The 24026-nt window shown below is 39.5% G+C and overlaps 1 protein-coding gene across 2 annotated transcripts in view; it reads right to left on the bottom strand.

Moving 5' to 3' along the window:
• Positions 1-24026, bottom strand: part of Cacna2d3 (calcium voltage-gated channel auxiliary subunit alpha2delta 3) — an 877637-nt gene that overhangs the window by 439365 nt on the left and 414246 nt on the right. For both annotated transcript variants that reach the window (XM_058582154.1, XM_046452970.2), the window contains exon 9: positions 20874-20948. In XM_058582154.1, coding sequence (XP_058438137.1) covers positions 20874-20948 — 75 coding nt within the window. The remainder of the gene's footprint in view (positions 1-20873; positions 20949-24026) is intronic.

The following is a 24026-nucleotide window of genomic DNA, read 5'->3' as shown; positions in this document are numbered from 1 at the left end:
GTACAAAAGCTAAATTTCATTTGGCCCAATTTTAATTCCATACATCTATCCTGAAGAATTCATCAAAAAAATATGTACATAAAGATGCTCATCCCAGTCACTGTTTATAAAAGCAAACCCAGTTGAAAGTAAGCTACCTCTTCAACAATAAGGAGGTGGGAATGAGGTGCAGTCATCTAAAATGTTACAGAATGTTCCAGGTCTATAAAGGTGATCATAACTTCCTGTTACTTTTAAAAGGCACCTATGTAAGTTACAATTCAACTTTTCCTTTTTAAAGCACAAGAGCATCATATATTATGACCTTCCAAATAAACACAGAAATATTGTAGTTGGTTCATTTTCATCATAGAACTACATGTAATGTACAATTCTATTCCTTTTGCTTGTCCATATTCTTTTATTCTTGGCTATTTTGTGGATATTCTTTTCTTTTCTTTTTTTTTTTACTGTGAAAGCATCATTACACAGACAGCCTCCTTGCTGTGGCTGAGCCCCCTCTTCCCAGCATGTCTGTGTTTGTGGAAGTGTCTCATATTGTGGAATCACATTCTCAGTGCTGCTTTCCAATGTGGCAGCAGTGCCATCTTGGTCTGATGGACAGAATTGCCCATTGGATGCCCGCCCCTGGACCAAGAGCAGTGTGGGGACAGGGGATGAAGAAATGGCCCTTGCCTTCCAGGAAGCCAAACTGATGCTCAGGACACAGCCTTAGAGTTGTAGTTAGAATTTGTCTTCTGGGAGCCAAAAAGACCTCCAAGATACCTCAGAGGCGTGGCCCTTGAAAGCAAGGAAAGGGTTGGATGGATGGAGAGAGCCTGGCAGGGAGGAGATCTCCTGGGAAATAACAAGAACTGAACACAGTTGGGAGGCACTGCTTGGAGAATTGCCCAGCCCTGGGCCCTGACTGAGGAGGAAGCAAGCAGGACAGCTCCTCTCCCTCTCCCCTGAAGCCAAACCGCACGAGTTATCAGAGCTGGGGAGCACAGGGGTGGGCAGGGCCAGGGCTGTCTCCCAGCTCAGCTCCCTGATTGATTCTGCCAGAGCTACAAATGCAACCGACTCACCAATTAGGACAGAATTGACTGAATCTCACCCACATCTCCAGGTATTTCTTCTTTCTACACATGTGTTGACAGTGACACCAAACAGTGGGGGTACCACCTTGCACTTCAAACACCAGGGCTGCCTGAAGAACCCGACCCACTGCACTGCTTCAAGTGAGTTTTAAATCCCAGGTTATGAGGATGGTGTGTTTTTCCCCTCTTTTTATTGGTGCATAATTATTGTTCATAGGGAATGGTGTTTTTTGAAGGGTCCCCCTTCAGTCCCCTTGTAGGGTGCACGGAAAGAAGTTGTCTCCTCTCGGGGTCAGATAAAGTTTTACATCATCATGAATGAAGTACAACAAACCAAACACTGGTTTTTAAAATGACTATTTTTAAATTATCAACACTGGGCATGGTGGCTCACCCTTGCAATCCCAGCAGCTCAAGAGGCTGAGGCAGGATAATCTTGAGTTCAAGCCAACCTCAGCAACTTAGTGAGGCCCTCAGCAACTTAGTGAGATCCTATCTCTAAATTAATTAATTAATCAATTAATTTAAAATAAAAAAATAATAAAAATTGGGCACCTTAAACCTCAGTCTCTTTACCTTAAAACAAAAAATTTAAAAATTTAATATAATTTAAAACTCTCTTCTCCCATTATTATTTAACTATTATTTCAAAGGCTCCTCTTAAACAGGTAGGAAAGAAGAAATAATTTATTATCAGAGCTACTAAAATTGAGTCCAAACCCAGGGTTGGCACCATGGCAATGTGACTTGTGTAGTAACAGGCACCCTGTGCTCAGAAGGGCACCTCATTGAATTCATGGCCTGCTCTTGCTCTGCTGATATTCTTAAAAGTTGTTGAACAAGAAGTTTTATATTTTAGTTTATATTGGGTTCTTTTCTTTGTCTGTTTTCTGTTGCTCTAACAAAATACCTGCAGCTAGGTAACTTATAAAGTAAAGGAGTGTATTTGGACTCATAGTTCTGGAAGTCCAAGCACATAGTGCTGGTATCTGTTCAGCTTCTGGTAAGGAATTGGAATGGCTCCGTGCGTGTTGGAAAAGCAAGCAGGCAGGCATGTGCAGACCAGAGGCACATGTAAAAGAGGGGATGTGCCAGCTCACTGTAATGGCCTGCTCTCTCAAGAACTAGTCAATTCCTATTCATTTATCCAGTCTTTCTATAAGGACACCAAACCTTCTCAAAAGGCCCTGTCACCTCTCAACACCATCACCCTGGGGCCAAACCTCAAAGTGGAATTTTAATGGAGAAAAAAATATATTCCAATCATAGCATGGTTTTGGGCACTCCTGATGGTACTGGGGCTTAGGGTAGACAGGGACAGGAACTAGGCACCTCAGCAGAGGACTGCTCCATTCATAGTTGTTTTTTTTTTTTTTTGTCTCTACACAAATGCCTACCAGTGGTCATCCATACCCAGTTTTATTTACTAGTGTCCTAAAAGGCTAAAATGAAGAAAGAGTATTTTTCTTTTCTTAGCTGGTTACTGGGCAAAGAAATCTTCACATTTGTTAGATTAATATGCCAACAATTTAAAACTAGCCAGTGTTAAAGAACAGGCAGAAATGAATATATTTAGAAGGCAACTCCTAACCATGAAACATATTTATTTATTTTTTAAAACTTTTTGATACTGGGGATTGAACCCAGGGGTGCTCAACCACGGAGCTACATTCCCAGCCCTTTTTATTTTGAGACAGGGTCTCATGAAGTTGCCGAGGCTGGCTTAGAACTTGTGATCCTCCTGCTTCAGTCTCTGGAGTTGCTGGGATTATAGGCATGTACCATTTTGCTTGGAAGTGTGCTTAATATTTTAACTCCCTAAGTGAGTCAGACATTTCAATTTGACTGATAGTAATAATAAGAGACCAGAAATGCATGGAACTTCTGCATTCAAACAAACCCAAGGAAGGATGCTAGAGTTTCTTGTAGAGTCTCTTGAGTCTTTGATTTGGAGTTGTGCTGGACCAGAGTGGTGGCTAACAGTAGGCTGATGAACAGACTGCCACAAGACTTTCTAGAAGCTAAAAAAAAACATCAGAGGGCTCCAGGCTGAGGGGCTCTGATCTAGTGAGCTTCATGTGAATCAAACATCTATATTGTTTTAAAATGCTGTTCATGGAATTCTCAGGCCCAGGCAAGTATTGGTCATTAGAATGGGAATTCAGATAATACCCAAGTCCAGATGGAGATAATCAAATGTGCCCAAGTCTCATGCTGCATGACATGTCTACAGTGAAAATGAGGTAAGTGTGCAGTCTTGGGCAATCACTTAAGATCATGCAATTCCTTGTGCAAGACTTTGGACACACGATACAGATGGCGCACATGTGCACGTGCCACATGCGCGCACATACACAAACACACACACACACACACACACAAATGGATTTCTATGAAAATACATCAGAAGTGAAGAAATCTCTGGGCAGGGAGATGAAGCTCAGGTTCAGGGAGCGTAATGACAGGGAGGCTCCAGTCTTCAAGTCCAGGCTGTACTCCGGGGAACTGCTCCATCAAATATCCACATCTTCCACTCTCAGCTCATTAGACACACACACAATGAAGCCCAACGTAGGGGGCTCTTCACAACTGGGAATGAAGAGAAGCCAAAAACAAGGACAGCAGGAGGCTGGATTTATAAGTCAGCTCCCTTGGTGCCTCACAGCACACCACATCATCTTGGTTACTCTGCAATTGGCAGATCCCAAAACTGGTCCTTTCAGAAAAGCTGGGTTTGGGGCTTCTGACCCCTGCTGTGGAATGATAATGAGAAACCAGCTCCAACCAGGGCGAGCTGATGTGTGTAGGATGCGCCCCTTCAAGACCCAGCTGGCTGCTAAATGAGGTCAATCCAGCTCGATCCGGCAAGAGTTTGAAGTAAATACCCATGAAAGCTGCTAGACTTCCGACAAATCTTTTAAGTATTACCAACAGAAGAACATCTCTCTCTAAAGATAAGAAAGACAGCTACCCAAGTGGAAATACCTTCTGTTTGTGCAGCGGGCATGTTTAATGGAGAAGAGGCTCCTGAATTAGCAGCCTGGCCCAAACACAGAGCCAGGGATGGATGCTCGGAGGGTTTAGGAGAGAGAGAGCAAACTCCCAGGTGGTCTTTTCCATTATCTTTAAGCCTTTACCGAGTCAAGTCATTTTGTTCCATGGCCCTACCCCAGGAGGTGACAGGCAGCATCACTGGCACCTTATTGGCGAGAAAACAGCTCCTTCCTGGGAAATGCTTTCAGGGCCAACTTCGGCTTCTAAAGTGCTTCAGGCAGCTATGTGACTGACCATTTGGGGGCCATGCACAGCTTGTGCCGGCTGGCTTCATAGATAGGGCCTCTGGCCAGCAGAGCATAGGGTCTGAGGCTGGCATCTGGATAGTCTTCCCCAGGTTCAGTGATCACAGCTGAGGCAGAGACCCTGGCAGTGCCCCTCCTACCCACAGGCTCCGCCATGTGACTGGGGGGCCAAGATGGGAGGATGAACCAGACCTGAGGACCTGACCCAGACCTGAGGATAAGCACAGAGTGAAATCACTCAGCACTAAAAGCTTCAGTGATTTCTCATAGCTCATTTCAAGCAGGATTGGCAACAGGCTTAATTCTGCAGAAATAATTATCAAATTAGAAGACAGGTCACAAGGTTGTTTTTCAGCCTTGACGGAATAATCTGCATATGAAAGCCTATTGTTTGGGCTGCCAACTTCTTTTTTTCTTATTAACAAGTTACTTTATTTACTTGAAGCCCCAGGAAGGAAAAAAAAAAAAGACTCATGTACATGCACATACAGCTCCCTACTAATGGAATCCACAGCACAATCAATCCAATTGTGTTCCACATGATATCACCTCCCATGATATAGAGTAGCCATAGCCACATCAAATAGAAACCGTGAACTTGCAGGCTGCTCTCACATGAAATTGCTGACATTTGACCATTCTGGGATCTACAAAAATAGTAATTTCATATGCTCCCTCCTAACACCTTTGTATTCTGAGCAAGTCACCCTGGATTCATTTCATCCATTATCAAATATGAGCTCCAAGGGTCTGATTTCCTCTCCCACAGAGTCTGTGATGAACAAATGAAAGGAGAGATAAGAAGAGGCTTTGGAAAGCAAGGAAGGAGCTGCACCCCAAGTGTAAGGGGATGGCACGCGTGTACTCCTGTTATCCTCATCGCAATCTCAATGTTCTGGATGGTTATAAATAGAACAGCCAAGGCAGCTGCACCTGCAAAGTTAACTCCATGGGGCAGATTTCAAAATGCACGGGAGGGCACCTCTTGCCGATGGCACTTTCCTTGATGTCTTCCTATCAATGACAGCTGCCAGATAGCTAACATACAAGAGCAGAGTTTCTGACATTGGATGCTGGCCACTAAAACCCAGAGCCTCCTGACCACAGTGGCAGCCCCTGTTCTGCTACAAGTCCCTGGAGTGATCTGTGGAGGGGGATGGGTGCTGTGCATCCTGCAGCCACATTCTGCTCAGAGATGGGTCTGTTTACTGATGGCTGAGGGCATATTTGTGAATCAAAGTGCTGAGCTATTTCTGTGCCACTTTCTAAGGTAAAGAACCACTTTATCCTTAGCTAAGTATTTGGGAAATCATGAAAAGCCTGTGTTGCCTAGTAGAATGGATGTTTCCATTATATCTGTCAAAAGGTAGACGACTCGTCTCCATGGGAAGGACGCCCTCGGAAGTGCTTGTCTGGGAAACTGCAGCTTGTTTGCTTGTGCGGTAAACCTAGGGCCTTACGCACGCACGCAAGGCAAGCACTCTACCAACTGAGCTATATCTACAGCCCCTGCAGCTTGTTTTTTTATACATTTTCTCTTTCTATACCTTAGCCATTTTGGGGTAAAAAAATACCTTTTAAGAAGGCACTAATAGGTCTGGGGTTGGGGCTCAGCAGTAGAGCGCTTGCCTCGCACTTGTGAGACCCTGGGTTTGATCCTCAGCACCACATAAAAATAAATAAGTGAAATAAAGGTATATAAAAAAAGAAGGCACTAATAATCATTATGACTTAAGTTTATAACTGATCCCTGGAATTCATTAAGTTGCAAGGAACTGTGAAAAACACTTCTAAAGCTGATATCTCATGATTCCCCAGAACCCCTGTGTGATGGATATAAATGTGAGGTGTACCGATCTTCATCCTGTGGATGGGAAAGGCTTGCAGAGGCTCAGAGTGGCATACTACTTGCCGCAGATCTGCTCACCATAGCCAAGACTCCAAGCTACACTAACCTGATGGTAGGCACTTTCACTTCTAAAATTACTCACCTCCTCCTTCCAAAATAGGACCTACTGATGAGAATTTAAATTCATCCCTAAAGACTCAAAATTGTCAGGCTGAACTGGAACTCCAATGGGATACACATATGTCCCACTATAACTTAACTCAAAAGCCTAGAAATGCAGGCTCTAGGGCTCTGAGTTTTCTTGGTAATTTTATCTAAACATTTTTTCCTCTCCCAACCTCAAACATGAGGCTACCAGCCCCCATTCTCTTAGCTCCCAGCTTGCCAACCTCTTGTTCTTCCTTTGATCTTCAAGAACACTTTAAACAGTAGCAGGATAAGAAGCCCATTCACTCACCTATGCAGTCAGTGCTGTCTGTCTACCTGGAGGTCAGGAATGTAGGCATCTCTGCTGGAAGGCCACTTCCCCAGAGATGCAGAGGAAGACCACCATGATGGGAAATGGGGAGGGGACAGCTGGAGCCGAAATGAGAGGAGAGATCAGAGACCATGGAGGAGGAAAAATCAGTGGGACCTGGACACTGAGGGAGAGACCCAAGACAGCATGCAGGTTTAGGTTTTGGGTATCTAGGTAAGTGGAAGCACCATTCTTGGGATGACAGTGCTGAAAAGATATCTCTTTGTAGTACTTATTGCCCCCCACCCCCACTCTCCACCCAGTTGCTCTCCCATCATAGTTAATAGCCAAATTGGTTAAAATCATGTATCAGGTAAGAGTAATCCTCACCGAGGGAGGGTTCAAGGGCCCCATCTCGAGTAAATAGCTTTGCTCGCCCATTGTAGTCCAGGCAGTGAATGGCGGCATGAGCTCTGGGTAAAGAGGCATCAGCGTTTACAAGGAATGTGAGTGTCTCTGGGAAAATAACTACTCCCTGGGGTCTCAAGTTCTGAGCAGTTCCATCAGTGCTGCCCCAACATGCCACAGACATTGAGACATCAAGACAGGGCAGAAACCCTGGGAAGAGGGCAGTTTGTGTGTTTGATCAGATGCCGAGGTGAAGCTCGGGCAAGCAGCTGTCCCAGGACACACCAAAGCATGGTCACTGGAAGCATGGGGACCGGAGGCTTGGAACAGGAAAATGGCAAGAGTACATCAGATTTCAGCCAGGCAATTCTAAGATAGATTTTTGCTTGAGAAGTCTCCGCTTTTGCTGAGTGGTAGAACCAAGGAGGACCCCATACCCACCCACATCCACAACCACACACACACACACACACACACACACACACACAGAAAAAGAGAGAGAGAGAGAGAGAAGGAGAGAGAGAGAACTTGCCAGAGATCTGTCCATGTGCAGACCTAGAGAAGTCCAAGTTCAAAAAATCTCAATAAATTCTCATACAAGTGGAAATGCATAATGATCAAAGTTCTATGTTATTCTTCACTTTAAGCTTCATACAAACGACAATTGTTCTATTAAGGTTGTATAAAGATACTGTAACACATAAATACCCCCGTCACATCCTATTTGAATGTTACTCTTTTAACACATAAATTTGAATTAGGGTTTACTCAATGGGGCATAACTTTAGAAGACTGGGAGAGTATCGAACCATGTCAGAAAGAAAATGCTGCTTGCTCAGAGGGCGAGGCCAATAGGAGAGTATTTGGAATCTTAAGATTAGTGTTAGGGATGTAGTTCGACACCTACTGATTATTTTTACTTGCATAGATCATTTAAGCATTTCCATGTATCCATTCATCTGCCGATTAGCTGAGACCAGGACTTCAAATGTATAAGTTAGAAATCATACTGGTAATCATGAGCATCGAATCAAGAGGTATTTTCTCAATTGTAAAATGCTATCTTTATTACTGACATTATTTCTCATATCTACTTCTATTGACAACACATATCCATGTCTTCTTGCCTGCCAGTTAAATTCAGATGAACAGAGAAATCATAAATCAATTAACTGGTAAATTTATTACAGATAGATAGAAATTCAAATCCAAGGTCAAAGTCCAACCCAAATCTTCATTTGCCAGTAGTTAAAAGAGTTAAGGAATATTACCCAACCTAGTCATACTCTCAAATACTGATTTCTGTGTGCACTTTTCTGAAAGATGGTAACCAGAGGCTAATGTAAATACTTTATTTAGTAACAGACTTCTAGTCTTTCCTGAAATGATTGGCAAACTGTGGCTCATGGGCCATTTTTGGCCCACTGCCTGTTTTTGTGAATAAAGTTTTATGGGAGGATAGACATGACCATTCATTGACGTGCTGTCTATGGCTGCTGTCTGGCTATTATTATAAATTGAGCAGTTACATCAGAGACTTCATGGCCCACAAGTCTAAAGTATTTACTACCTGATTTTCAACAAAAAAGTTTGCTGACATCAAGTCTAGACTCAGAGAAGGAATCACACTTATCACACTAAAGTGAACTGGAGATTTAAAAAAAAAAAAGAATCTGCACCATATTGATGGTTTTAATACAAACTATACATTGGCACATACTGGCTAATCTACTGGCTAATCTAGATAGTTCTCCAATAGTAGCTTGGCTATGGTCCAATAAGTGAAGTTTATCAAGTGAGTATAAATAGATAATACAATATAAAGAAGGCAGTAAGTGAACAGAGTTCCTGGGACATATCTCTCATAGAAACAATCCCCCAAACAATCATTTTGATAACTTAAACTCAGCAAAGCTATCCTTCAGGAATTAGCAAATATTTTGCATTGTGTGTCATTCAAATCACTATAAGGTAGTAGCAGTTTAATTAATTTAAGCCCACGGATGAAATGGATTTAAAATGTGGCCATCTCTCTTAACCTTTTTAAGCAGAAATCAGCTGTTTTGCAAATGGAAAAACCTATCTCAAAATTAGCAGAAAGGACACCCTCCATATCACAGAGAAACCACTGGGTTTATGTTTACAGTCCTACAGAAAAAGCTTATTTTATTATGGCATTTGCCATAATATGGTGAATGGATGGAACTAAAGACTATCATGCCAAGTGAAATAAGCCAATCCCCTCAAACCAACCTACTCATACTACATTCTCTCTGATATGCAGATGCTCACATACAGTAAGGGAGTTGGGAAGGTAAAAATAGAAGCTCATAGGATTAGACAAAGGAGAATGAAGGGAAGGGAAGGGGAATGGATATGGGAAAGACAATAGAATGAACTGGACATAACTTTCCTATGTTCATATATGAATACACGACCAGTGAAACTCTACATCATGTATGACCACAAGAATGGGATCCTAATTAGAATAACTTAGACTCCATGTATGTATAATATATCAAAATACATGATACGGTCATGTTACATCTAAATAGAATAAATTTTAAAAAGTGAAAAAAAGAAATACTTTATTTTAAATATTTGTTTTGGTTTTCAGTAATAAGAACTAATTATTCAATATTTTATTTCCCATTGCAAACGGATTTTGGGCTCAGAGCAGACATTCTAAGAATGCAGAAATATATCAGGTGTACCTAGTGAGTTGTCATCTTCATTCCTTCCCTCCTCTTTCCTGTCCTCTCCCCTTTCTTTTTCTTTCCTTCTATCTTAAAGCAAGTAAAATAGAAACTACAAAGAATACTAATTGCAATTTAGTTTTATTCTAACCCAACTAAACACCATTGTTACTCTTTCATAGAGACAAATATGTATATATGTGTATGTAAACACATACACACACACTTCATTTCCTTATTTTTACTTAGAGCTATATTATGTTAAATTATTTAAATTATTTCAGATCTAGAATTTATTTTGGTTTTTCTTCACTTTTCTCTGTGTAATTTATTTCTTACACAACATTTAAAAAGCAATGCAATTTTTACTACAGTTTATTAGTTTTGAATTGAATAAAGTGGGTTAGTATTTGATCCCACCACATACTTTTTCTCCCCTGCTCTTGGAACCCAAAATGCTTCCTGCTATGCAGAAGGCCTACTTTCTGCTTATGGCTCATAAAACACCCCTTTATTGTTGGCAAACCACATTTATGTCCTTATGGATATATAAGGCAGACCTTTTACAACCTCGATTGCCTCCTCTGACAAACTCAGGCTGAAAGAAACAATACTGGGGAAAATCCAGGAACTCTGATGTACTTTTGTTAGTCCATGAACTTCCGCGTCTCCTGGTCTCACAGGAAAAGATCAAAACTACCAAGGAAAATGAGAGTTACATGGGTCTCTAGGATCGGCAGGGTTGGCAACAAATATTCGCAAATGAATCCTAAACAGAGCCAGGAAATTCAGTGGATTTCAGAACATCTTCATTACAAAACCAGAGAAAAACCATATCACTCTCTTTCCTCCCCCTTCCCCACTCTGCTCCCTGCAGAGAGACCACAGGAGGTTCATTTTAAGGTCTGATGAATGGTTCAGAAGGTCTGAAGTAGATTACAAGGAGAGTTTACTCATTTGAATTCTATATTTGAACTCCAGGCTCACCCAATTTGTCATGGTTTCTTTTTTCCTTAAAGAAAAGAAAGTCGGTTGTTTGGTATATAAATCAGCAAAGCAAAATTCTCTCCAGACAGTAAACAATATCTTGAAAAGACAAAACCCAAAACTTCATAGAACCAAAGGATCCTTTGTTCAGGGACGAGTTGCTGTGGGCCATTTCAAGATAAGTAACAGGGAACCTGTAACCCAGCACAACCCAATTTGACCAAGACCACCATTTTAGTCTCACCTTGACTTCTATGTTACACTGAGATCCTCTCACTCCCTTTCCACGTTTTGAAAACGAATTTTATAGAATGTTGTTTTAATTAATATGACCTAGCTTCAGTCTTTCAGGGGTTACCTGAAAGATTGGTGAAACCAGAGATGGATGTCACTTGTCCAAAAGTACACAACATAATCGTCTCAGATCTCCCTTTCTCAAAGTCCCTTTCACACCTGTTATGGTTTAGATGTGGTGCCCCCAAAAGCTCACAAATGAGACAATGCAAGAAAGATCAGAGAAGAAATGATTGGGTTGTGACAGTCTTAACCTAATCAGTGGATTAATCCCCTAATGGGATTAACTGAATGATAACTAGAGGCAGGTGGGGTGTGGCTGGAGGAGGTGGGCATTGGGGCCATGGCTTTGGAGTATGTATTTTGATCTGGAGAGTGAAGTCTCTCTCTCTCTCTGCTTTCTGATCATCATGTGAGCTGCTTCCCTCTGCCACACTCTTCCTCCATGATGTTCTGCCTCACCTCAACCCCTAAGGAATGGAGACCTCTGAAACCTTGAGCCCTCAAATAAACTTTTCCTCCTAAAATTGTTCTGGTCAGATCTTCTAGTCACATCAGCAGAAAAGCTGGCTGAAACAATTCCCCTTCAAGTAACTCGAAAAAACTGTACAGGGCCAGCAATTAAAAGATAAAAATTATGGGTGGAAAGAATCTTTTATATTGACTGCCATTAGAACGTTTCAGGTCACACATTAAAGTTTTGATTAAAGAGTGAAACATCCGGAAGGATTTGGCACATTTTAATCAAAATTACTTCACTCAGAGGATGGAAGGCTAACACCTACCGTCACATGGTCAGTTCTATATCAGTTTCTACAGAATTTCATAATCCTCCATCCCCATCACACGAATGCAAAAAAAGTGGCCTCAAAAACTGTCATTTAGGGTAATTGGCCAGAAATAGACCAGAGAAGACTGCCAACCCTGTAACCAGATAATTTCACCCACAATCTCATTCAAATTGTCTTGATTATATTAAAATGTGTTGGGTTTCATGCATTCATTTTCAATGTTTTGTGGATCTTTTATTGAAATGAAATAAAGGAAACTTTTTTTTCCAACTATAACCCTCTCTCAGATGGCCATTCATTGGTGTTCCTATGGACCATCTACCTCAGAAGCCCTGGCCTGGTTGCACACAATCTTTTCCTTCTGGATAACCATGTAGTCTGCCAATACAGGCCTGTCTCCTAGGTACAGGCACAGACAGCTGGAAAGGCATGGAAAGGCAGGCTGCTGACTGGGCTGCCCTACTCCTCACACAATGAGGCACCTGCCTTAGCAGAATCAGAATTTATGGCAGACACATAGGAAAGACACTTGGGAAAAGGAACAATTCCTGACATTAGGTCAGAGGCCCTAGGTATGGGTCTTCTCCACCAGGAATCTGCAGTTAGGAAAGTATATCTAAATCTGAATTTTTCTTTTTATGGATTTGAAAATCTCTGTTATGTTCCACCGAGTAAGTGCTGAATATATATTCCCTACCATCAAATTGTTGATAAAAATGGAAATCAGTTCAGATTAACCAATGGAGCTCACCTTTATTTTAAAATGGCTCTGAGACACCAAAGAAAAATAAGTGCTTAGTGTGCTGAGATTTTTCTGCAAATAAAGATACCCACAAGTTCAAACATAGAAACTTGTTGCCATTGGGAAACAAAATACAATCAATACCTTTAAATTACAACTAACACATATTACACAACTGTTCACTTTAATTTGATATAATTTCTTTTAAAAGAGTTCTTCTCATACTTCTGATTATTTTTTAATTATACTTTGTATTTGGAAGTGATTATAGATTCACATGTAATTGTGAGAAATAATGAAGAGAGATGCCACCTAGACTTTACATGGTATTTTCTAATGGCATGTTGCAAACTATAGTACAATGTCATAACCTGTGTATCAGCATTGATATGGTCAAGATACAAAGCAGTTGCTCTTTTATAGCCACACTAACCTGTCCTTACCCTCTCCCCGACCCTAACAACCACTAATCTGTTCTCTATTTCTATAATTCTGTCACTCAAAAAAAGTTGTATGAATGGAATCATACAGCATATTTTTAGGATTGGCTTTTTTCACTCACAAAACTCCCCAAAGCTTCACTCAAAGTAGGGTGTATCAATAGTTTGTTCTTTTTTAAATTGGCAAGTCACATTCCATGGTATGGATATAACATAGTTTGTTTAACTATTCACCCACTGAAGGATAACTCAACTGTTTCTAGTTTTGGGGAGCTATTATGGTAAAACTGCTATGAACATTTTCATATATAGGAATCTGGAAGAGGATTATGGTTGAAAAAATGTTTTTTTGTCCTTTATTTCAATAGAAGGTCCATGAAACGTTGAAAATAAATGTTCACAAATGTACCAATAAGTTTTAATTTCTCTGAGATAAATGTCCAAGATTGCAATTGCTGAATCATATGACAATTGCATACTTAATTTTGAAAGAAATGGCTAGACTATTTTCCAGAAGGGCTGTCCATTTTACATTTCCACCAGCAACGTAAGAATGATTCCATTTTTCCATTACTTTATCATTATTTGGTGTTTACTGTTTTATTCATTTTATATTCAATTACAGCCATTCTGTTAAGTGTTCATCGTGGATTTAATTTGCATATCCCTAGGGATGTTGAATATCTTCTCATGTACTTAATTTCCATCAGCATATCCTCTTCGGTAAAATTTTTCTTTGTGGTTTTTGTCCATTTTCCAATTGGGTTGTTTATTTTTACAGTTGATTTTTGAGACTAGCTTCTATATTATAAATTTGTTCTTTACCAGATATGTGGTTTGCAGATATTTTGCCGCAATCAATAGCTTGTTTTTTCATCCTCGTAGCAAAGTGTTTCACAGGCCAAAAGTTTTAATTTTTTAAACAATCTTTTTCAAATTTTCCTTTTATGAGTTGAAAGTTTGGTATCAGGCCTAAGCATTCTTTGCCTACCACTAGATCCTGAAAATATTCTTTGTTTTTCCAGAGAGTGTAATAGTTGTGTGTGTGTGTGTGTGTGCATGTGTGTAAACATATATACTTTTTACATTTCATTTAGGTCTCTAATCCATTTGAGTTAAATTTTGTTCAAATTGTAAGATTTAGATCAATGTTACTTTTTATTTTTGTTGATTTGTTTTCATCTGTGTATGTTCAATTGCTCCATTGACTTTTGTTGGAAAGGATATCCTTCCTCCCTTTAATTGTTTTTGCACATTTGTCAAAAATCCATTGGGCATATTTGTGTGAATGTTGGGTCTGTATTCTCTATTCTAGTCCATTGATCTACACCTATATTCCTCCACTAATGCACATTAACTTGGTTACTGTGATTATATAATAGGCCTTATCATTGAGTGTTTTTTTTTACTTCTTTATTTTTCTTTTCTAGATAATTTTACTTTCTAGGGTCTATACCTTTCTATGCCAATTTTAAAATGTTATTTTCCATGTCTACAGAAAATTCTGGGATTTTGACAGCAATTGCATTAAGCTCACAGATTAATTTGAAGAGAACTGATGTCTTTACAATAATGAGTGCTCCCATCCATGAACATGGTCTGTCTATTTATTTAGGTCTTTGATTGCTTTCATGAGCATTTTGTAATTTTCAGAATACACAGCCTACTCATGTTTTGTCTATTACATTATAGTGACAGTAAATAGTATTGCATTTTAAATTTTGGTTTCCATGTGTTCACTGTTAGAACAGGTTGAGTGTTCCTAATGCAAAAATGTGAAATTCAGAATTCTTCAAAATTGGACTTTTTTTTTGAGATTTTGGAGCATTTAGGATTTTGAATCTTCAATTTAGAGATGCTCAATCAACAAACTTATGTAAATATTTTAAAATCTAAAAAAGTACAAAATCTGCAATACTTCAGTCCCAATTATTTCAGATAAGAGATATTTGACCTATATATGGAAATGTGATTGGATTTTCTGTATTAACCTTCTATATAAGACTTTGCTGAACTTATCAGTTCTTAGGAGATGTGTGTGTGTGTGTGTGTGTGTGTAGACTGTTTGAAATTTTCCATATATACATCACATTGCCTGAAAATATAGATAATTTTAATTCTTCTTTTCTGAACTGCATGCCTTCTATTTCTTTTCTTAGAACAGCTAAAACTTGCATATTGAATGAGAGTATGAGTGCAAATAACCTTACCTGTTCCCAGTCTTAAGAGAAAAAGCTTTCAAACTTTCACCAAGTTTGATATCAGATGTAGGTTTTTGTAGGTATTTATCAATTTCAGGAAGTTTCTGTCAATTCCTACTTAGAGATTTTTTTTTAAATCATAAATGCATGAGTGTATACTAGAATTTTTATGAATTTTTTTCTGAATCAATGACATGATCATATAATTTTTCATCTTTAGCCTGTTGATACAGTTAATTACATTGATTGATTGACTTGCCACTGCTATTAAACTGGCCTTGGAATATGCCATACTGGTGATGGTGAATTACTCTTTATATACATCGTGGGATTTTATGTGCTAAAATTCTGTTATGGATTCTTGCATGTAAGTTCATGAGGAATATTGGTCACTAGTTTTCTTTTTCTGTACTGTCTTTGGTTTTATCAGAAAAACACTAGCCTTATAAAAGGATGCATGTGGGGGAGAGAATTCCATCTTCTATTTTCCCGGAAGACACATACAAGAGTGGTATTAATTTTTTTTTTTAAATGCTTGGTAAAAATTTTCCATGACACCATCTGGGCCTAGAAATTTGGTGGTGGGGGGGGGGGGGTTGCAGGGGAGCTTTAAAATTATGAATTAAACTTATTTTAATAGTTATAAAACTATTTCAGTTATCTATTTCATCTTGGTTTGATTTTGGTAGCTTGTGGTCTTTGAAGAAATGGTTCATTTCTTCTAAGTTACTGAATTCATGAATATAAAGTTGTTTATAATATCCCCTTATTATCTTGTTCCTGGCTGCAAGACTATATTGATCCTTAGGACTATATTGATCCTCGTTTCTTTTCTGATATTAGTTGTCTTCTTTTTATTTTTGTCAGTCTTGCTTGAGGTTTATCAGTTTATTAATTATTTTTTAGGGAGCAGTTTTTGGTGTTATTAATCTTTCCTCTATCATTTTTCTGGTTTTGAAATTAATTTATTTCTGCTCTTTATTATGATTTTCCTTCTGTTTGCCTTGGTTTTATTTTGCTCTCCCTTTCCTAATTTCTTGAGGTAGGAACTTAGGTTATTAATTTTAGAACCTTTTTCTTTTTAATGTAAGTATTTAATGCTATGAATTTATCCCTCAACATTGCTATAGCTTTGCTCCACAATTTTTTGGGGGCGGGGGGAGGATTGGACTCAGGGGCATTCAACCACTGAGCCACATCCCCAGCCTTTTTTTTTTTTTTTTTTTTTTTGAGAGAGACAGGGTCTCACTGAGTTGCTTAGTGCCTCACTGTTGCTCAGTCTGGCTTTGATCTCATGATTCTCCTGCCTCAGGCACCCGAGTTCCTGTGATTAAATCATGTGCCACCACACTCGGCTATGTTCCAGATTTCTAATATGTGGTCTTTTGTTTATCATTCAGCTTTATACTTTTTAAACTTCCTCTTTGACCCTTAAATTATTTATTAGTTTATTGTTTAATTTCTAAGTGGAGATTTTTCTGCTGTCTTTGGTGTGGACTTTTAGTTTGATTTCACTATTATTAGAATAGATACAGTGTACAATTACAAATCTTTTAAGTGTTAGAGGTTTGTATTATGATCCAGGATATTTCTTGTCTTGGTTAACTCCATGGGTGCTGGAAAGGAGTATGAGTTCTTCTGCTTTGGGGGAAGGTATTCTTCAAAATGTCATTGGATCTTATTGGTTGATGGTGTTCAGATTTCCTATATCCTTGATGACTTTCTGTCAGGTAGTTTACCAAATGCTGGCTGTGGAATTCACAAGTCACCAATTATAACATACATTTGTCCATTTCTACCCTCAACTCTATTAGTTTTTGCTTCCTGTGGTTTGCAACCCTGTATTTTGATTCAAGCACATTTAGGTTTGTTGTGTTTTCATAAGGAATTGATCCTCTTATCATTATGGATTGCTCCTCTTTGTCAATAGCAAATTTCTTTGCTCTGAAGACTAACTGGTGTTAACATAATTACTCCTGCTTTTTAAATAATTAATGTTTATATGGTACATTTTCTCTTCCTTTTACTTTCAACATACTATGTTACTGTATTTCAAGTGAGTTTCTTGTAGTTCAGCATATGATTGGATCATGTTTATTTGTTTGCATTTTTTCTAAACCACTCAATAAATCTCACTCTGCCTTTTCATTAGTGTATTTAGACGATTCACATTTAAGGAAATTAATGATGTATTAAGATTTAAATCTTCCTTTTTTTCCTATTTATCCTGTTTCTTATTCCTCTGTTTCTCTTTTCTGACATTCCTATAAATTAATATTTAAATATACCTCTTTGTATTGTTTCTTAGTGATTGCTCTAGGTATTACAATATAAATATGCAATTTCTCTTAGCATACTGTTGTCAGCATTTTCTATTTCCATTTACATGTAGAAACCTCACTTTTATTTTGTTCCCTTTAACCCCACTCTTTTAAAATATAACTGTCTGAATTATTTCCCCAACAGAGATTGGCACCATATCAGTGTTATTTGCTTCAACAATCAAATGTGGTTGGAGAATCTCCTGAGACTTATCATTCTCTATTTTAAGTTTCCTTGTTTTTTTTTTTTTCTTATTCTACTATTCTTTCTAAAGTTCCAAGCCTTCTTCAGTTATTTTCTTTCTGTTTCAAGTACTCACTCTAGACATTTTTTTAAAGGTAAATCTGTAGGCAACAAATTCTCATAGTTTTCCTTGGTTTGAAGATAGTTTTAACTCGCCTTCATTTCTGAAGAAGAATTAAATAATTAATTTGAAAGACAGCTAAGAATCAATTCATTCTTTAATTAACTTGTTATTAAGTATTTAATTTTATTAATTAATTTGTTATTACCCAGTGACAGATAGTGCCACTTGTACAGAAACCTGGATTGGTCATTCTTTTCTTTTGGAACTTGAAAAATACTACACTTCTTCTTTCTGATCTTCATGATTTCATATAAGAAATCTGCTGCTATTCAAATTGGTGTTTCATATAAACAATGTGTCCTTCCTGTCTGGCTACTTTCAAGACTTTTTGTCTAATTATATTTATGATGTGTGTTGGCATGGATTTACCTGGGTTTATCCTACATGGAGTTTGCTTAACCTCTTGAATATGTATATTTATGCCTTTCACCAATTTGGGGGAGTTTTCAGCTAATATATCTTTAAATTCTTACTCCGTCCTGTTCTCTAACCTCTAAGGACTCTGATATTATGAAGGCTAACTATTTTGTTATTGTCTCACATGTCTCTGAGACTGTTCATTTTGTCCCAGTCTATTTCCTTTCTGTTGTTCAGTTTGGATGATTCCCACTGATCTTTCGTGAAGTTCATTGATTCTGTCTACTGTCATCTTCACTACTATTGAGCTGATCCAGGAGTTTTTTTTATGTTGGTGATTAAACTTTCCATTCAATAATATTCATTTAGTTTTATATTGCTTAGATATTCTGTATTTTCATTTGTTTCAAGAGAATTCGTAATTGGTCTTGAAGTAATTTTATAATCCCAACATCTGATTCATGTTGATATGGGCTTCTGTTACAATTCTCTTTTCTCATTTATGTCATGATTTTCCTGGTTCTTGGGATGACTAGCAATCCTCCTCCTCCTCCTCCTCCTCCTCCTTCTCTTTTGTGTTTCTGGGCATTATGGATTATGTACTATGGAACTCTGGATCCTACTGAGTATTGTTTCTTAGTCAATCTGTTGAGGTATAGCACAAGGACCAAGGACCAAGCATGTGTGTGTGTGTGTGTGTGTGTGTGTGTGTGTGTGTGTGTGCAGGTGAGCCAAAGATCCATTTGCTGTTCAGTCCCACAGAAACCAAGGAGAGTTGATCTATGGTTGTTAACTGGTATTTGGCTAGAGTGTGGAAGGTATTGTCACAAAGATTTTTGTGGTCCTTTAGCTAGGGGAAACAGGATTTTCTTGGAGGTTTTTGTTTTTTGTTTTGTTTTTGACTATGCCTGGTATTGATCCACATGGGGGGTGGGGTCTCTAGAATGTTCTATTTAGGATATGTGGAGGTCAATAAGGAAATCAGGGAACTCACTTGCATGTTTTTAAGTCCCAAGGCCCCTAGATAGGTCATCTTCTCTTTTCCATCTTTCGGAGTCTTTCCTTACTTGTTTGTGGCATTATGCCCAGGGTTTTATTGTTATAAAGGGAAGGACCTGATTGACATATGGCTGTCCCACATTGGCAGAAGCAAAACTCTGGATTAGTTTTTACATTCAGTACTCAAGTGCACAATAACTAAAAACTCAAAGAAGATTTTAAATAAAATCTTCTCACTTCTTCTAACAAATTGCTTAAATTAATAACACTTCATACCACCAAATATCACACTGCCTTTAGTTCTTTGAGGAAGCTCCCTGAAGAAGGCTTGGGTCAATTAAGTATCTTTTCCGTTTAATTTTGAAAACAGTGTTTAAAACATTGGAAAAACGGGTCCTTACCCAGGCAATGGCCAAATAACAGAAAAGTCTCTGGGAAACCTGATTTTTCCTACCTAAATCTAGAAAAAACTACAAATCAACATTCCCAGGATATGCTTGTTCTTTGAACAACTATGCCCTTGTTTCTGCCTCCTAAAAGTAAAATTTTCAGGTGTTCCCCCCCCCAAAAAAAAAATTGAAGCTCAGATGTTGACTCTCTGTGTCCAAACTAAAATGAATTTCTCCTAATTCTCCTTCGTTCACTTCCTTAAGAGATGCCCAAAATAAGAGCTTACAGCTGAGATAGCACCAATGCTATTCCGCAATTAAGCCAGGGGTTCTCTCCAGTGCCCCACAGAAGCCTACCTTGGTCAATGCCCTTAGCCCCCACATGAATAGGGAGAAAAAAAACCTCTATGTGTAAATTCCAGTGAAATAATAAAGGTAATGGCAGAAGTGAGTTCCATGAAGTCTCACAGGTTACAGCCACAACTATACACCCCACCCAAACTCAGTTGGCCCTGTAGAGGTGGTTCAGTGGGGCTGTAATTGCTGTACTGGTAGATTTAAATGTGGTTGAAGGGAAAAAGGATTCATTTCATAGAAATGGATGTTAGTAATTTTTTCTGGAATGCTCTTAACGGGAAGAGAAACTCCTATCCCATTTCTTAAGGTTCTCTTCTAACATATCTTGCTTTTGTACCACATATTTATGGAACACAGGATTCACTGAGGACACTAGTAGTACCATCCTTTTTCTTGTAAAGCTTACCCCTCCCCTCCAATCAAGGTGCGTTACTCCAACAACTAGCCCAATGATGACTTAATCAATTGTAACAAGTACAACCATGGAAATAACAAGTAAGTTTGATTTTCTTTGAAACCTTAGCAAGAATTATACTTTTTCAAGGGTGTCATCATAGGTGTCAAGGAGACATAGCATGTGCCTGGAGCAAGAGCAAATATATAAGTGCAATTGTTCCCAAACTAGCAAAGGTCTGAACTCAATGTAATTATTTTAGCACCATTATTTTTTTTTTAGTAAATACTCTACATCCTAGAGCTCCAAAGGCCACAATGATTGGGTAACACATTGATGAGATTTCTAAATTAAGCCAGATCTATTGGAAACAATCCCTGTTGTTTCCAATAAGGAGACAGGGGTGTTCGGTCCCCTGATGCTCCTGCCCAGTAGCAGCCCCTACCTCCTTGTTTGTCCTGTCGGCTTGCACCAAAGTTCCATTCAGGCAAGGTTCCACGTAGTGAAGCTCCTTGTTATACTGCAAAGGAAAGAAACAGCCAAGAGAAAACATTCAATTAAGGAATCAAAGGGTCCCAGTTAATAATTGAAGGACACACCATCACCAAAAAAGAGCAGCACAATTTATTCACATAAAATGACTTTCCCATGGGCACCCCATGTAACTTACGGGCTCAAAACAAACATCTTTCTTTGCTTATTTGAGGAGAAGCTTCTAGAGCCCATGCAAGAGTATGGGAGGTTCGGGATATACACTGTTAAACTGACCATCTTCCTAGGGTGGCCCCAGACCCTGGAAGTTCCCTGGGCATGGCTGACAGGTGGGATCTGAAGACCACTCCAAAGCTGACTAATATAGCTCTAACTCCTATCTTTGGCTTCATGGAACAAAAGGACACATGCGTGGGTCACACATAAGTGGGGACAGAATAGAGGAAAGGAGAGGCCGTGAAGTTCTCCTGTTGCTCTAGAAGAGCATGAAAGCATTGGTCATGGCATTGCTTTTGAACAGTGGCGCCCCCTACCCTGCCTTGCCAACCTGCCTTCCCAGCTTTTTTGACTCTGGACTCCCTAGAATATGAATCCTTTATTTCTGTCCAAACATTACAACTGGGAGGCAGAAATTGAAGTGTTCTTATCTTTATTTCTTTAATCAAGCTTCATTCTCTGCACTGTAGCTAAGCTGGTCCTTCTGATAGATGGATCTGCTCATGTCACCTCTTGTCAAAACCATTCATAGCTTCCCCTTACTCTGCAGATGAATCTTCCTAGGGCCTTGAAGATCATTATAGCATCTTTATTCCTTAGCTCTCCCCAAAACATATTCTGGTCAGCCCTAATTCCCTTCCTATCCTATGACATGTCCTATCCTTTCCTTCTGACCTTCCACCACAGGCTTCTCTGCTTGGAGCCCTGTGACATCATTCCTCTCTGGCTAACTCCTGGTCATTCTCTGGGTCAGCTTATTCTCACCTCCTCTGGTCAGACACTGGGTCAGGCCCTTCTCCTATATACTCCTTATAAATTCAAATTTCTTGTTGCCTGCATTCCCTACCAAAAGGTGGTACCACATCCTGAGGGTCCATATTTGGTCCCTTGGTGTGTCCCCTGTGGCACAGAGAGGGCTGGTCCCACAGGAGGAGCCCACAGACCATTTGTTTAATGACAATATCACAGCATTTCTACTTTATGGGCTAACAGAACCCAGAGGGCCTGAAGGAAGAGGCCAAACCATCTCTCATAGGCCCAGCTCTTGAACTAAGTCTGGCTAAGGAACTTGGCTTTTTGGACTATGGTCAGCAAGGATCATGGTGGGGCTGTAAATAGGAGTTTGTAAAATAAAGGGTGAGCTTGGGTGACATGACAGACAAATTTGATTGCAACAGCCGCTGGGATGCATTGGCTTCACGTACAGAGGATTCCTAAGCCAATAGGAGCAGGGACAGCATAGGGAATAAGGAAAGGGTAGAGTCCAAATTTAAGTCCAGGTGCAAGTCCAGGCAGTCTGACTATAGGATCTCAAAGCCCCACATTCCCCTTTATCCCTCAGGTCTCTGTATTTCCCCATCCATTTGATTTTTTACACCCTTTCTAATTTTTGTTTCTGGTTATATGAAAGCAATTTAAAATTTTCATCTAAGTCTTAGGGCTTAAGTATCCTCTTATGAAGCATAGAGGAAAAACATGTATTTATGCAGCTGAGTGTGGTAGCACACACCTTTAATCCTAGCCACTTGTGAGGCAGAGACAGGAAGATTCCAAGTTCGAGTCAAGTCTGGGCAACTTAGTGAGACCCCGACTCAAAAAAAATAAATAAATAAAAAGACTGTAGCCAGATGCCATGGTGCATGCCTGTAATCCCAGCAGCTTGGGAGGCCGAGACAGGAGGATCGTGAGTTCAAAGCCTGCCTCAGCAACTTAGCGAGTCCCTGTCTCTAAATAAAATTAAAAAAGGTCTGGGGATATGGCTCAGTGGTTGAGTGCGCCAGGGTTCTAAAGCCAGAATTAGATAGGGAGTCAGTATACATAGGTAAATCCAGTCAGGTTGGATCAAGGAGGCCAATATGAGGAAGTTGGAGACTGTTCCTGAGGGATTGAAATTCCTTCAAAGCCCTTTCTCCACCCTTAACAAGATAACCTGACCCTGCTCCAACCTGTTGCTAAGGTAACCTGCCCAGGAATTGTCCCTCCCTACAGAGAGTTATAAAAGTTGTTAATTAATGTGTCCTGGGCTGCTGCATCCAGCTTTTACCCCTGACCATCTGCTTCTAGACTTTTAGCCATCCCATCTGAACATCTCCTGATCTAATATATGCAGAAACAAGAGAGATGAGGGGGAAGAGAGGAGGAGAACAAAGAAAATCTAGGACTTATAAAAGAGGCAGAAGACTTTCACTTCTTGGGATACCAGGATACCAGCTATGGCCCCTTTCTCTCTCCTGGGAAAAGTCTGTTACCTCTTTTCAAATAAACTGCTAAAGTGCTTTATATGCTTCCCTTGTCATGCTTCTCTAATGTTATACTTCAACATGTGAGGGAGCAGAACTTGTCACCAGTAAACTGTGGTATCAGTTTCATCCCTAATATATATAAAAAAAATACTGGGGCTGTAGGTCAGTGATAAAAGTATCTTGGGTTCAATTCTCAGTACCCCCACCCCATAAAATATATTTATGAATTCTGAAGTTTGCCATTGAGAAGTGAGAGTTGTCCAATAAATGGAATGTCATCGCAGGTTCCCAGAAGCATTTGTGCAGATCAACATGAAGGAGAACTTCTCCACAGTTCTTATCCATATTAGACATACATTGGGAGTTATGAAGAACCAACCATTCCCCTGTCCTCCATCTCTTTTGCTGACTGATTTGGTTCAGGATAATGGTACGCCCTTTCCTAAAGGCCTGAAGCATCAACTGATTCAGCCAATTGACTGTCTGTCAGTCAGGCTGCCTAGACTTGGACCTGGACATCACCAGCTATCTATCCAAGTGTTGGCTACTCACTTTCACAGCCAGTCTGAAGCAGGGGTATTCAGGCGACAGGATCCCAGCCAGTGAGACATCAGGGGAAATTTTCTGGGTGCTTTCAATCAAATTTT

This window comes from Marmota monax, unplaced genomic scaffold (assembly GCF_021218885.2).
Source record: "Marmota monax isolate L192 unplaced genomic scaffold, Marmota_monax_Labrador192_F-V1.1 WCK01_AAM20220418_F8-fsc00042, whole genome shotgun sequence".
Lineage (NCBI taxonomy): Eukaryota > Metazoa > Chordata > Mammalia > Rodentia > Sciuridae > Marmota > Marmota monax.
This window is presented reverse-complemented; position numbering and strand designations above follow the sequence as displayed.